The 13,848-nt window shown below is 47.8% G+C and overlaps 1 protein-coding gene across 1 annotated transcript in view; it reads left to right on the plus strand.

Annotated features, from left to right (window-relative positions):
- Positions 1-13,848, plus strand: part of LOC138521762 (E3 ubiquitin-protein ligase TRIM39-like) — a 1,417,788-nt gene that overhangs the window by 526,240 nt on the left and 877,700 nt on the right. Inside the window, exon 3 of the mRNA XM_069634827.1 lies at positions 3,406-3,501. Coding sequence (XP_069490928.1) covers positions 3,406-3,501 — 96 coding nt within the window. The remainder of the gene's footprint in view (positions 1-3,405; positions 3,502-13,848) is intronic.

The raw sequence follows: 13,848 nt of genomic DNA on the forward strand, positions 1-13,848 counted from the left end.
GAAAGTTTGTGAAACTTGCCCCACTGTGGAGTCTTGTTCGCTCCTAATCCGACCTATAACTCTTTTTCTGGCAAACTACTTTTAAGAACATTGCGAAAGACTTCACCGTTTACTACCACAACTGTGCTATCCTATCCAAGACACTGAACCATTGAGTTCGGGCCAGGCCTATTGAATTGAATTGCCTGTTGTAGTGAACTGAAACTATTTGCCCTGCCTATGAAAGTAAGTGTGCTTTAATTCTTTTAACCTTTGTCTTTCTACCCCTTTTGAAAGTTACTGAAGTGCCATTTTGCTCCCACTTCAGGGGAGCCTAATTTGTTTAGAAACATATTGGTTGTGTACTGTAGTGTATTATAGTGTGATATTGAGCTGCTTCTTACTAGTGGAATGTTTTCTAACTGACTGTGTAAATAAATGTATATTCTTTTATCAAGAAACTTGAATAGTGTGTGTTTGAACTACTGTCATTGCAAGTTCTTTGTGTAACATCTTGTACTGCTCACATCCCTCTTGAGATAAGTCTGGCTGCTCAGCCACTGCTACCACATAACTGTGTAGTACAGGCTTGTATCAAAGGTGAGACTGTGCTTAAACCTGTAGTCTTATTTGTATGTAGTGTTCCCAGAGGGTACGGCATGTAATTCTGCCTAACAGCGTCCTCTTGCCGGGAAGAATGTGTCCTGTTGCTTGGACTCCCAGTACTATGTTCTGGGATTATGGGGTCTTCTGCCTCCCCTGTAGCGACCGGCCAATCGACCCCGATGGTGGCCGGTGCCGGCAAATACTCTACCTGGGAAGATCCTGCGTATGGACGCCTGGGCTTTTTCCAAGGAGGTATGGGTGGTCATAAATTTGCCCATTTCCTTTCCAAAGGTGTCTCCGAATAGGAATCCCAGGGCTGACTCCCCAGCTTCATAGGTAGCTAGGTCGCTTAGTTTGGAGTCTATTTTGAGTAGGAGGCCTCTCCTTCTCTCGGATGAAATGGCACAGTTGGCGTTAACAAGAAGGCACACCGCTCTCTGGGACCAGCTTGCGAGGGCTTCAGGGTCATTTTCCTCCCCGGTGTCCCTGGCCCTCTCGGCCAGGTCCATTATTTTAGCTAGTGGTCCAGAAATGTCCAGTAGTTCTCTTGACAGCTCCGCCAAGATCTATCAATTCCCTTCCTTGGGTCGTTGCTGGTCTTAGAGGCAAATGCCAGCATTTTTGGGTCTAAATCCAGTGTCTCTGCCACCTTGCCTGGTAGTTCCGGACAGGGGCATTACCCCAGATGCGTTGTCTCACCTCCTTGTCCAGATCTTTTCTCAGCCTGGTGGCCATGTACTTCATCACCCTCGGGGAGGGTTGCAAATCGGAGGCTCTCGGGTTCCGAATGCTGTCGGGGTCAGACATGTCGGAATCTTCTTCTGGCTCTTCGTCCAGATGTTTTTCCTTGCAGGCTCTTTTGCCTCCGCTGGGCTTTGCCCACTCTTCTTCCTTATCTTCCCCTTCCTGGGAGGATCGCTCGTCCTCTGCTGGCTCTTGCTCCGAGCCTAGGTCGTCATTGCCCATATTTGCTTCCCCTCGGTAGGGGGTCATGAGGTCTGGCACGGCCGATAAGTGCATTAATGCTTCTTTGAGCTTTGAAAATGCATCAGCGGCCTCTGGGGCCTTGTCAGGTACCCCGTATGGTCCACCCCGGGGGGTCATCAGAAGCCTTCCTCTTATGGGTCTGGTTGCTCCCCTTTGCGCCTATGTTGGCGTGTTCTGTGACCGTGTTTATTTTTTCTGAGGTGCTTTCTCTGGACTGGCTCAGCATAGACTCTAGGGTCTCCAGCCTCTCGTGTAGCGGTTTTACCCCTTGTGCCACTGCGCCTGCCTACGAGCTCCCCAGCACTTGCTTAAAACTGGAGGTGAGGTCTAAGGACTGCTCCTCCTCGCTCCATTCAAATTCATACATGATGTAGTGCTGAGCGCCTTGTACCTTTACGGTGTCTGCTGCACGCCTGCTGCGTTGGCTCTTGCGCTTGAGGACAGGGAGCTTGAGGACACCTTGCTGTACTAGGCCCTGTATGTATGACCAAAATATATATATTTTTTCTTTTTTATTCTTTATAAGTAGCTTGCACCTGTGTATTTCCTTCCTCAGTGCTTGCACTTCTAGCAGCTGTTGCTGCTGTGTACTTTCAGTTTGGTGCTGATGTGGCTGCTAACACAGAAGCTCTGTCAAGCTGTGCAGAGCTTTTTCGCTCTTCCCACATGATTGTGCGCGATAGTGCGCTCTCTCTGGTCGAGATGATGATGGCTTCTGCAGTGCCGGCCGCCGCCTATTGGAGGGGGCTGCTGCGTCGCTTGCCTCTCTGGCTATGCCCCCGCAAAGTTGGGGACTGCTGCGCTCAGGCCTGGAGGGAGGACGAGCCCCCGTGCGTGCCGAGAATGCGACACAGGGCTCACCTCACTCAGCCTGCTTACCGCTGATCATCGGATGGAGGGGCGCAGTAGCTCGTTCCCGACCTCGTATCACTCTAATCTATTGCGCGCTCATGCGGCAGGTCACAGTATTTCACAACATATGCTGTCTTGCTAAGTATATATACAGATCTACATACCATTAAACCTTTATATATTTGCGGTCTACTCCTAGTAAATATATTCCCTTGTCTGGCAGTTCACACTGCTTCCCTGGTCTAACGTAACATTCAATGTTTATCAGAGTAGTTGTAAAAGTGTACTTATCTGCTTGAAGAGCAGGAAAAGAAAAGGAGTCCAGGAACAGGATGTGTTCATAAACTGGACTATAGTTAAAAAGGACTACCAAAACGTAGGGACTTGTAGTTTTTTTAAACAATAAAAAGAAAAGAGCTGAAGGAAAGTCACCTTTTCAGTTTTTCTTAATGGTTATAGTTGAAACTGCTGAAGAGTGAATAAAAGAAGTTGTAGCATAATGCTTGCCTCCAGTCTTGACATAGAATAAGTGACAGACGCATCATTTATGGAGAAAGGTGGCCATGCATACAACTTGTCAAGAGAATGCCCTGTGGTTACAGAAGGAGTGTGGATATCAATAAGTAGTAGATCATTCCTATTAATGCTTTTCAAACAAGTCCCCAATCAATATCAGTCAGCTACCTCCACAGACTTTGGGCTTGTGAAAGGAACAACGTTTTTTTGACGTTTGAACACTTCATAATGGGATTAAAAAGGTGTTATGAGGTCCAACCTTAGAGATGGCTATTGTAAGTATCTAAATCTTAGTGGAATGACTAGTTGGAGAACTGCTGTTGCAGGTTAGTAACATTTACCTAGTGTGCACTGGCTAGCCACTATGTACATGCAACTCTGGCATCAGTTTCTCCTTCTGTTTACCTGCTAGTATTTATTGAGTACGGAGAACCTGAATTTAATATAGTTTTGTTGTCTCCACAGGGCAAAATTGAGGTTCATTTAGACCGATTGAAGCGGAAGCGGGAGAAGATAGTGTATCTAACAACAATCAACGAGTGCAGGGCCCATGAGCTGGAGGCAGGTATTTTTATTCTCCTTACAGTACTACTAAAAAAAGGCTTCAAAGGGATGTAATAAGTATTTTTCTATGGCTGGTCTTGGGTGGACTGTGTACTTTCACAGCCTTGCATTGTGGGGGCACAGGGTTTCCCATTTTCATAGTCTTCTGCGAGTAATCATCATCATCAACATAACTTTATTCGGCCATGAGGCCATCAAAGTACATCATGACACATGACGCAACAAAAGAAGAGAACATTTTTAAATAAATGACAATTACTTTGCTGTTACTTATAAAATAGGAACAAGAACCCCCAACACGGATGTTCTCACATGGGTTCCCTCTCCCAGGCTATAAGCCTATTGTTGATGGCACCCATCGTGCAACCCAACCCTCATGCACGTATCAACTCCATGCTTTCTTGGACCAGGTTGGGTTACCCCCTATCCTTTTTCCCAGGGGCAGTGGGTTGGTGCTTGAAAGCACTGGGTGGTGTAGTTTGGTTCCTGCAGGACAGTCAGCCTTGTAAGACGGGCATTCTAATTTCTATTATGCCATTTTGAGGGGATCTGAGAAAAAAATCAAGTATCCCATTTGCTACTCTTGACTCACTGATCTCAATTTGTATTGTGTCAACGCCACTTTCTACCTGGTGATGTAACCTAGTACAGCTTACTATATCCTCCCGTATTATTGAAATGCAGCCATGAGCTGCACAGAACCAGTGAATATCTTTGTTGAAAAGTGGCTTCCTGATTTCAGGCCGATTTCAGGGCACCTTTGGGACCCTGTCTAAAAGTAGCACTTTCCCTGCACGTCCCCCAGCCACCCTTCTACTTTTGTGTTCCAACCTAGGCCATAAGCATGGTCCAGTATAGTCAATATTGGTTTCCATGTGGTCGACCCTAGTGGCTAGCTTACCGGCCATGCAAACAACACTAGGTACAGGATCTACCCGCCACCCGGGGCAAGGGGGTAGCAGTGGGGTTTGATATATTTTGATTTATTACAGGGAGGCCTGCATTAGATATACACTGGGTCCCCTTTCCAAAAAAGACATCCTTAGGACCAGTACACACTCTGTTTACCAGAGTAGGCCTGCACCAGCCACATTGATAGAGCCTGTACTATTACAGGCCTCGCCATTGTAGCTGGCTGCAACATCCAACAATCCCAGGCCTCCTGCAGCACCCTCCATGCAAAATGCTGCCTTCTTCACAGATCCCCCCTTCCATGTGCTTCAAGCAGGAACACAAGTAGTTTTTTTTACCTCAGCTAGCTCTACTAGACCTGAGCTACAGTGACACCCACTGACCCCGACTGCCCCCTTGCTAGCTTGATCAATGTGGTAAGTTACTGAGGTACCTAAGCTGCGCAGTGGGCAAAGCGGTCTGGTGCAGAGTTGAAGGCTGCTCATAGTGCACCCAATCAGCCCCTCCATATTTGGGTTTATAACGCTGGTGGGCCCGTGGTGATAACATCAGTCTCCTGGCGACCAGGGTGTTCTCCTCCCCTATTTTCTGTATCAGGATCAGGGCTATTTGGGTCTCGAGGTAAAGTGCAAGTTGCCCTGTCTGGTTGGTTGCCCTGCATGATTTCTTTTCGGTCCATCAAGTCTCTTTGGGCTGTTACTGGCCGGCATCACCCTCTGTGATCCAGGTGTGTTAGCTTTGTCCAAGGAGTTTGGGCCCGGGGAGACCAGCATAGGCACTGCTACCTCCTCTACCCCGCAGGATGCAGTTGATAAATTTGGTAGGGGCAGCAGCCTTAGGGTGCATGTGCTTTGTCAGTCTCTGGGCAACAGGAGGAAAGATGTCCATCGTAACATTCTGAGCCTCGCAATGAAGGGCTCCGAGTCCATCAGGGGCGGACATGGTCGTGTTTACTGTGGCAGTTGGTAGAGTACCTGCGACCCGACACACATGAGGCTGCTGTAGATAGCACTACTCGAGCTCCCATTGCATGAGTCGTCCTTAGCAACACTAGCATTAGCATAAGCTTTGACTGTCCCACTTCCAGGGTCCAAATTATTAAGAGTGTGTATGTTGCCAAGGAACTCTTTTATTTTTATAATTAGGTTCTTTGCCTCCCCCATCAGTTTTGTTGGACTGCCTTGCTGTTTCTCCACGATACTAGGTGGGTGGGATTCAGGTGGGCTTTTCCTTTTTACAAATCCGATTTTTTGCCTTGATGCAGAAAACAGCATGGTGATGGGCGGGAGGGTGGTGGAAAGGAGGACAAAGTCAGTGTCAGGTTCAGTGTTGATGTATCTGTGTGAATATGGCTATAAAAAGGCACATAACAGTGCCTAACCAGGTTTGGCTTTTTACTTCGCTTAGCAGGAACCTCCGACCAAGCCTCTCACCTGTCTCTCTCCTGCTCGAGCTTCCCCACATCAGTCTTCACCGTCTTTACCATCATCCCCGCTGGTTCTGCCTCAGCTTCACCGCAGGTGGAGCTATCCAGGTTCCTGGGATAGTCCTGGTACATGGTCTGCTGGGGTGAAGGCCTGCTGGGACCCAGTGTGCACACCTTCCTGTTCAGGGTTCCCGGTGACAGCACTCGATAGCTTAGATTCAGAGTGAGAGCTTCGGAGCCCACGCCTCCGTTCACAGCCGTGGTGAGTCATTGAGCACCTCTGTGCTGCCTGCCCGAATCTGCCCAACCTGAAGTTCCATGCTAAGTGCGAGGAATGGGCTGCAAGGGCTAACGGGGTGCAGGCCCAGCCAAGCTAGTGCAGGAGGAGGGACCCGAGAAGGGTAAGTTCAGGTTAGGTGCCGGGGGGGGGGGGTCAGAGGAAACAAGTGCAAGGGTAGGCTAGTATGGGAGGGCCTGGTGCCCTGTAAGAATCTGAAGTAACCACGCAGCCAGTCAGGAGCCAAAGGGGGGAAATTAGCTGGGATGCGGAGGAGGTAAGGAGGAAGAGAAAAGGAGGGTCTTCAGAAGTTATTGGACCTTAAGGAGATCCAGCTCAAGTCTGAGAGGGGCAGGAAGGCCATTCCAGAGGGATGCACCTGTGGAGGAGAGAGAGCTACCCACTCTGTGCTTGGAGAAGTGTCTGACCTGCAGAGAGATGGAGCTAGAAGACCGAAGGGCTCTAGATAGGAGGTATTTAGGGATGAGTCACAGGCCCCAGAAAGCCTTGTGGGTGATGCAGAGGGTTGTGAACTTGATTCCCGCAGCAACCGGGAGCCAGTGGAGAGATCTAGGGCTGGCTGGATAGATGCAGTCCCTGGGCTTGAGGCCAAGGATAAGTCTCGCAGTCCTATTCTGGATTAGGTGAAGGGGGCAGAGGGAGGAGTTAGATAGGTTGAGGAAGAGGCTGTTACAGTAGTCCAGCCTGGAGAGGGCCAGACCTCTGGAGACATTGGGCCTCATTCCGAGAATGGAGGTAGTCATGGCGCTATTTGACTACCTCCCATACCGGGTCCGACCTGCTTCAGTGGGGACTTACCGGTCCATTCCGCCCCTGGAGGGACCGGTAAGTCCCCATTGAAAAATCCATTCCCCGTTCCCATTTGAGCCCCATAGGGCTCAATGAGAATGGGGAAGTAGCTAATAACGGTACCGCAATTTGCGGTACCGTTATTAGCCCTCTGGTCCCTTAGCGGCTGCCGCTAAGGGCGCCTGGTAAAACCAGGCCTTCATTGCGGGAACCGCTAAGGGACCTCGGAATAGGGTGCAAAGTGATTACCGGCACCAATGTCCTTAACGGTGCCCGGTACCCCTTTGCGCCCACCTCGGAATGAGGCCCATTGAGTTTCTGGGGAAACGGAGGAAAGGAAGAATGCCTCTGAGGAGGTGAAGATGGAAGTGAGCCTTCTTGGCAAGGCCCGTGATGTGAGGAGAGAAGGAGAGAGAAGAGTTGAATACGACACCAAGGTTTTTTTCCTCACAGGAGAGTGAGGGCAGGAGGCCCATGGAGGGCAGCCAGAGTGTAAGGGAAATGAGGGAGCTGGAGTCCCAATGAGAAGGCAGAAATTCTTAGCAGTGCACAATGCCTGAATAGCAGACAAAGAGTCAGGTATAAGAGAGGAAGAGGAGGAGGCAGAGGAGTGAAGCTTGTATTTGTATTTTTATTTTACTTTATATAGCACCTTTGTCCAAAGCGCTTTACATTAGAAAAGATCAACGGGAAATACAATTAATATTGTAAATCAACGTTCAAATACTTTCAGTGACAATCAATCAGAGGTCTGAAGCAAATGCGTTTTTAGAGAAGAACGGAACAAAGAATAAGAAGTAATGGAACGAAGAGAAAGGGGGAGCTTGGTCCAATGAAGAGGAGCAAGGAGTTGAAAAGAACGAAAGCGGGATTGAGCACAGGGAAGACGGGGAACATTCAGTTTAAAAAGAGATGAAGAACAGAGAGAGCAAGAGGGAGAATAGAATGATAGGGGAGACAAAAGCTGATATGCGGGGAAATTTCTTCTCTGTGAAAAGGACAGTGAGCTAAAGACTTGGTAGAGTCTCTCCCAGGGGTTATTCACCCAAGAACAGGTCATTGGGCTGTGTTCGTGCTGGTAGAGAGATTCCCAGACCCCCCTTTGTTTGCATACATTAACTTTGGGTTTCACCCTAAGTTAACAGGGCAATCCAGACGTGGACCCCTTGCTCACTGTTCTTAGAGAGGCAACAGTTTCACCTCACTGATGATGCCCAACAAGGCTGAAACACGTGTATGGGGTTACTGATGGTACTCTTGTTCAGAGGAGAATTGCCTAGCATTTTGGCGCTGGACTGCCCCTGGGCAGGACAAAGGCTGATATGCGGGGAAATTTCTTCTCTGTGAAAAGGACAGTGAGCTAAAGACTTGGTAGAGTCTCTCCCAGGGGTTATTCACCCAAGAACAGGTCATTGGGCTGTGTTCGTGCTGGTAGAGAGATTCCCAGACCCCCCTTTGTTTGCATACATTAACTTTGGGTTTCACCCTAAGTTAACAGGGCAATCCAGACGTGGACCCCTTGCTCACTGTTCTTAGAGAGGCAACAGTTTCACCTCACTGATGATGCCCAACAAGGCTGAAACACGTGTATGGGGTTACTGATGGTACTCTTGTTCAGAGGAGAATTGTCTAGCATTTCGGCGCTGGACTGCCCCTGGGCAGGACAAAGGCTGATATGCGGGGAAATTTCTTCTCTGTGAAAAGGACAGTGAGCTAAAGACTTGGTAGAGTCTCTCCCAGGGGTTATTCACCCAAGTACAGGTCATTGGGCTGTGTTCGTGCTGGTAGAGAGATTCCCAAACCACCCTGTGTTTGCATACATTAACTTTGGGTTTCACCCTAAGTTAACAGGGAAATCCAGACGTGGACCCCTTGCTCACTGTTCTTAGAGAGGCAACAGTTTCACCTCACTGATGATGCCCAACAAGGCTGAAACACGTGTATGGGGTTACTGATGGTACTCTTGTTCAGAGGAGAATTGCCTAGCATTTCGGCGCTGGACTGCCCCTGGGCAGGACAAAGGCTGATATGTGGGGAAATTTCTTCTCTGTGAAAAGGACAGTGAGCTAAAGACTTGGTAGAGTCTCTCCCAGGGGTTATTCACCCAAGAACAGGTCATTGGGCTGTGTTTGTGCTGGTAGAGAGATTACCAGACCCCCCTTTGTTTGCATACATTAACTTTGGGTTTCACCCTAAGTTAACAGGGCAATCCAGATGTGGACCCCTTGCTCACTGTTCTTAGAGAGGCAACAGTTTCACCTCACTGATGATGCCCAACAAGGCTGAAACACGTGTATGGGGTTACTGATGGTACTCTTGTTCAGAGGAGAATTGCCTAGCATTTTGGCGCTGGACTGCCCCTGGGCAGGACAAAGGCTGATATGCGGGGAAATTTCTTCTCTGTGAAAAGGACAGTGAGCTAAAGACTTGGTAGAGTCTCTCCCAGGGGTTATTCACCCAAGAACAGGTCATTGGGCTGTGTTCGTGCTGGTAGAGAGATTCCCAGACCCCCCTGTGTTTGCATACATTAACTTTGGGTTTCACCCTAAGTTAACAGGGCAATCCAGACGTGGACCCCTTGCTCACTGTTCTTAGAGAGGCAACAGTTTCACCTCACTGATGATGCCCAACAAGGCTGAAACACGTGTATGGGGTTACTGATGGTACTCTTGTTCAGAGGAGAATTGCCTAGCATTTCGGCGCTGGACTGCCCCTGGGCAGGACAAAGGCTGATATGCGGGGAAATTTCTTCTCTGTGAAAAGGACAGTGAGCTAAAGACTTGGTAGAGTCTCTCCCAGGGGTTATTCACCCAAGAACAGGTCATTGGGCTGTGTTCGTGCTGGTAGAGAGATTCCCAGACCCCCCTGTGTTTGCATACATTAACTTTGGGTTTCACCCTAAGTTAACAGGGCAATCCAGATGTGGACCCCTTGCTCACTGTTCTTAGAGAGGCAACAGTTTCACCTCACTGATGATGCCCAACAAGGCTGAAACACGTGTATGGGGTTACTGATGGTACTCTTGTTCAGAGGAGAATTGCCTAGCATTTTGGCGCTGGACTGCCCCTGGGCAGGACAAAGGCTGATATGCGGGGAAATTTCTTCTCTGTGAAAAGGACAGTGAGCTAAAGACTTGGTAGAGTCTCTCCCAGGGGTTATTCACCCAAGAACAGGTCATTGGGCTGTGTTCGTGCTGGTAGAGAGATTCCCAGACCCCCCTGTGTTTGCATACATTAACTTTGGGTTTCACCCTAAGTTAACAGGGCAATCCAGACGTGGACCCCTTGCTCACTGTTCTTAGAGAGGCAACAGTTTCACCTCACTGATGATGCCCAACAAGGCTGAAACACGTGTATGGGGTTACTGATGGTACTCTTGTTCAGAGGAGAATTGCCTAGCATTTCGGCGCTGGACTGCCCCTGGGCAGGACAAAGGCTGATATGCGGGGAAATTTCTTCTCTGTGAAAAGGACAGTGAGCTAAAGACTTGGTAGAGTCTCTCCCAGGGGTTATTCACCCAAGAACAGGTCATTGGGCTGTGCTCGTGCTGGTAGAGAGATTCCCAGACCCCCTTTGTTTGCATACATTAACTTTGGGTTCCACCCTAAGTTAACAGGGCAATCCAGACGTGGACCCCTTGCTCACTGTTCTTAGAGAGGCAACAGTTTCACCTCACTGATGATGCCCAACAAGGCTGAAACACGTGTATGGGGTTACTGATGGTACTCTTGTTCAGAGGAGAATTGCCTAGCATTTCGGCGCTGGACTGCCCCTGGGCAGGACAAAGGCTGATATGCGGGGAAATGTCTTCTCTGTGAAAAGGACAGTGAGCTAAAGACTTGGTAGAGTCTCTCCCAGGGGTTATTCACCCAACAACAGGTCATTGGGCTGTGTTCGTGCTGGTAGAGAGATTCCCAGACCCCCCTTTGTTTGCATACATTAACTTTGGGTTTCACCCTAAGTTAACAGGGCAATCCAGACGTGGACCCCTTGCTCACTGTTCTTAGAGAGGCAACAGTTTCACCTCACTGATGATGCCCAACAAGGCTGAAACACGTGTATGGGGTTACTGATGGTACTCTTGTTCAGAGGAGAATTGCCTAGCGTTTCGGCGCTGGACTGCCCCTGGGCAGGACAAAGGCTGATATGCGGGGAAATTTCTTCTCTGTGAAAAGGACAGTGAGCTAAAGACTTGGTAGAGTCTCTCCCAGGGGTTATTCACCCAAGAACAGGTCATTGGGCTGTGTTCGTGCTGTAGAGAGATTCCCAGACCCCCCTTAGTCTGAGGCAAGTCCTTACAGAGATTTAACAACTAAGCAAATAAAGTTAAATTTAAGCTGGGAATTGAAAGACAGCCAGCCAAGTGAGGCACGAGAGGAGAAGATCGAGTCTCGGTAAGCGAGAAGGCAGTCTGAATGAATAGACGAGTGATAATTAAAGAGGAGCAAGACTTGAACAAGGAAGACCAAAGAATGTGACAGAACAATAGAATAAACGAGAAAACATTAGTGAAGAGATAAGGAGTTTGGTGGTGTGGAAAGTGAGAAAAGGGCATACTCTCTGAATATTGTAGAGATGAAATTGACAGGTACGAGATGTAAGCGAAATATGGTGGGCAAAGGAGAGATTAGAACTGAAGCAAAGACCAAGGTTGCGGGCAGTGGGAGAAATAGATAGGCTGGAGGGAGCAAAGGAAATAAAAGAGGGCGGAGACTGTGACAAGAGAGTGTTAGCGGGAAAGAATAAGACTTCAGTCTTTCCGGCATGGGAGTCCATCCAGGATATAATAGCAGAAAGACAAGTTGAGAGAATAGAATGAAGGAGAGTTGCATGTCATCCGCATAACACTGAAAGGTAGGAGAGAATGCAGAGATTAAATGGGCCAGGAGGGAAAGGTAGATGTTGAAAAGACATGGTGAAGCAATAGAGCCCTGAAAGACACCACATGTGGAGAGTGCGAAGGAGGAGAGAAAAGGGCCCAGATGAACCTAGGGAGGTTGTTCTAAGAAGAAGGAGGTCTGCCATGTCCATGATGCCAAGGGTATAAAGGTGACATGATTGACCGTATCGGAGACAAAGGAGAGGTCAAGACGGATGTGAACAGAAGGAGAGTTGGAATTGAGATTCAATAGCAAGTGTTTACGGGTTTTCAGGCATGCAGTTTCTGTGCCTCTGGCAGCTCTGAAGCCAGACTGGTGGTTGTGGAGACAACCAACAGATTCAGTGTGGTGAATAAGCTGAAAGATGGCCAGCTTCTCCAAGAGTTTTCCCAGGAAGGGAGTAATGGAGATACGGCGGTAGTTAGCTGGATGGGAAGGTTCAGCAGAAGGCTTTTTGAGGAGAGTGTGCACGTGGGAATGCTTGAGGAGTGAAGGGAAAGATCCAGTGGCAAAGGAGTTTTTTTTCAGAAATCAGCCCAGGCTGGAGCAAGGGAGACAGTGTTGTCCTTGATTGTTCTGGGGAGCAGGGAATCACCTGTTTGGATGAGATTTTCATCAAACAGACTAGTTTAGAAACGTATAAACTTCATCAGGTAATACGGGAGATAAAGAGGTGAGTAGGTGAGAAGGGAGGAAGGGGGCCAAGGGAGGCCTGAGAGTGGGTGAGGTGTAGAAGAGAGAGAGGACAGGATGTCCTGAGTTTTAGTAATGAAGTGAGAGGCCAGAGAAGTGCAGAGGGCCAGAGAAGACAGAGGAGAAATGAAGACTGCAGTAGGATTGGCAGGTTCCTTGGAGATTTTGAAAAGTTTAGCCGTGTTGTTAGTGGCACCAGAGATGCGGGCAGATGGAAAGACTGTATTGCATTTGGAGCAGGTGGCAGGCCAGTTTGCCAGAGGCAATGTTCTTGAAGCCTGCCAGTTCCACTCAGCTGCTCTGAACATGCGTTTCAGAGAGGCCATGTTGGAGTTGCACTTGGAGGCAGGTTTCATGCGAGTCCTCATGACAAGGTCAAGGATGTCCAGAGTGTTGGAGATGGAGAGTTGAAGGTTAGTAAGTGCTGTGCCCGAGTGAAAGTCAATACTATTTAACTAACAAGAAGCAAATCCACATTTAAGACGATTTTCGTTTCGTTGTTGTTTTTTAGACAAATATATTTGAGGAGAAGGGTTTAGATTAGCGCTTAAGAAAGTCACTGGGGGAACAACACAGTGAGAGTAATCTATGAGTAAAATCGGAGTTTATTGTTGATACACTCAATTGTGGAGAAAAAAAATCAAAAAGCTAAATCTTACAGCATAGTTTGTAAAGGGTACATATATAACTAAAACATACATGTGTATTTATACTGATTCAAAAATAGAAAAGAAGAATGGAACCAATAGATGAATAAATGCATTCAAAAAGCAAAATTCGTGGTATTCAAAAACTAAGTTTGTAAAACACAAAATTCTCAGGTAAAGAAGAAAGAGAAATTGTAGTAATCATAACAATCATCTAACAATTCCTGCTAATAAACAAGAGCAGAGTATTGTTTTGTGTTAATCCTGATGAGAAATAGTAATTTACTCTAAACTATGGACCTGTTCAATGTACGGACAAGTCTCTTAATTTGCCAACTGCCAAAGTGTGTAGATTTTGAATCTAAGACTACGCCAGTGCTATACAGAAGGTACTGTTGAAGCGTAGTCCTGTGTTGGACTGGTGAGCACTGGAAATATGTTTCGGCTATGCCAAGATTGGTAGCATCTATGTACAGCCTTCCTCAGGGCGAAGGAGCTTCTATTCCTATTTGGGAGGGAGGCAGAAAGGAGATACATATATGTGTTAGTATTGTGAATAGAAAACCGACACTCTATTGTTCGAAAAACCCTAAACCAATTAGACTGCTTGAGCTAAAGAACTCCAAACTTACCCTGTTGATTAGGCAGGGATAAGTAGGGCGTGTGACTTCTTATGCGTATGTTCAAAGTCACATGTAGT

Source organism: Ambystoma mexicanum, chromosome 13 (assembly GCF_040938575.1).
Source record: "Ambystoma mexicanum isolate Mex_15411 chromosome 13, UKY_AmexF1_1, whole genome shotgun sequence".
NCBI lineage: Eukaryota > Metazoa > Chordata > Amphibia > Caudata > Ambystomatidae > Ambystoma > Ambystoma mexicanum.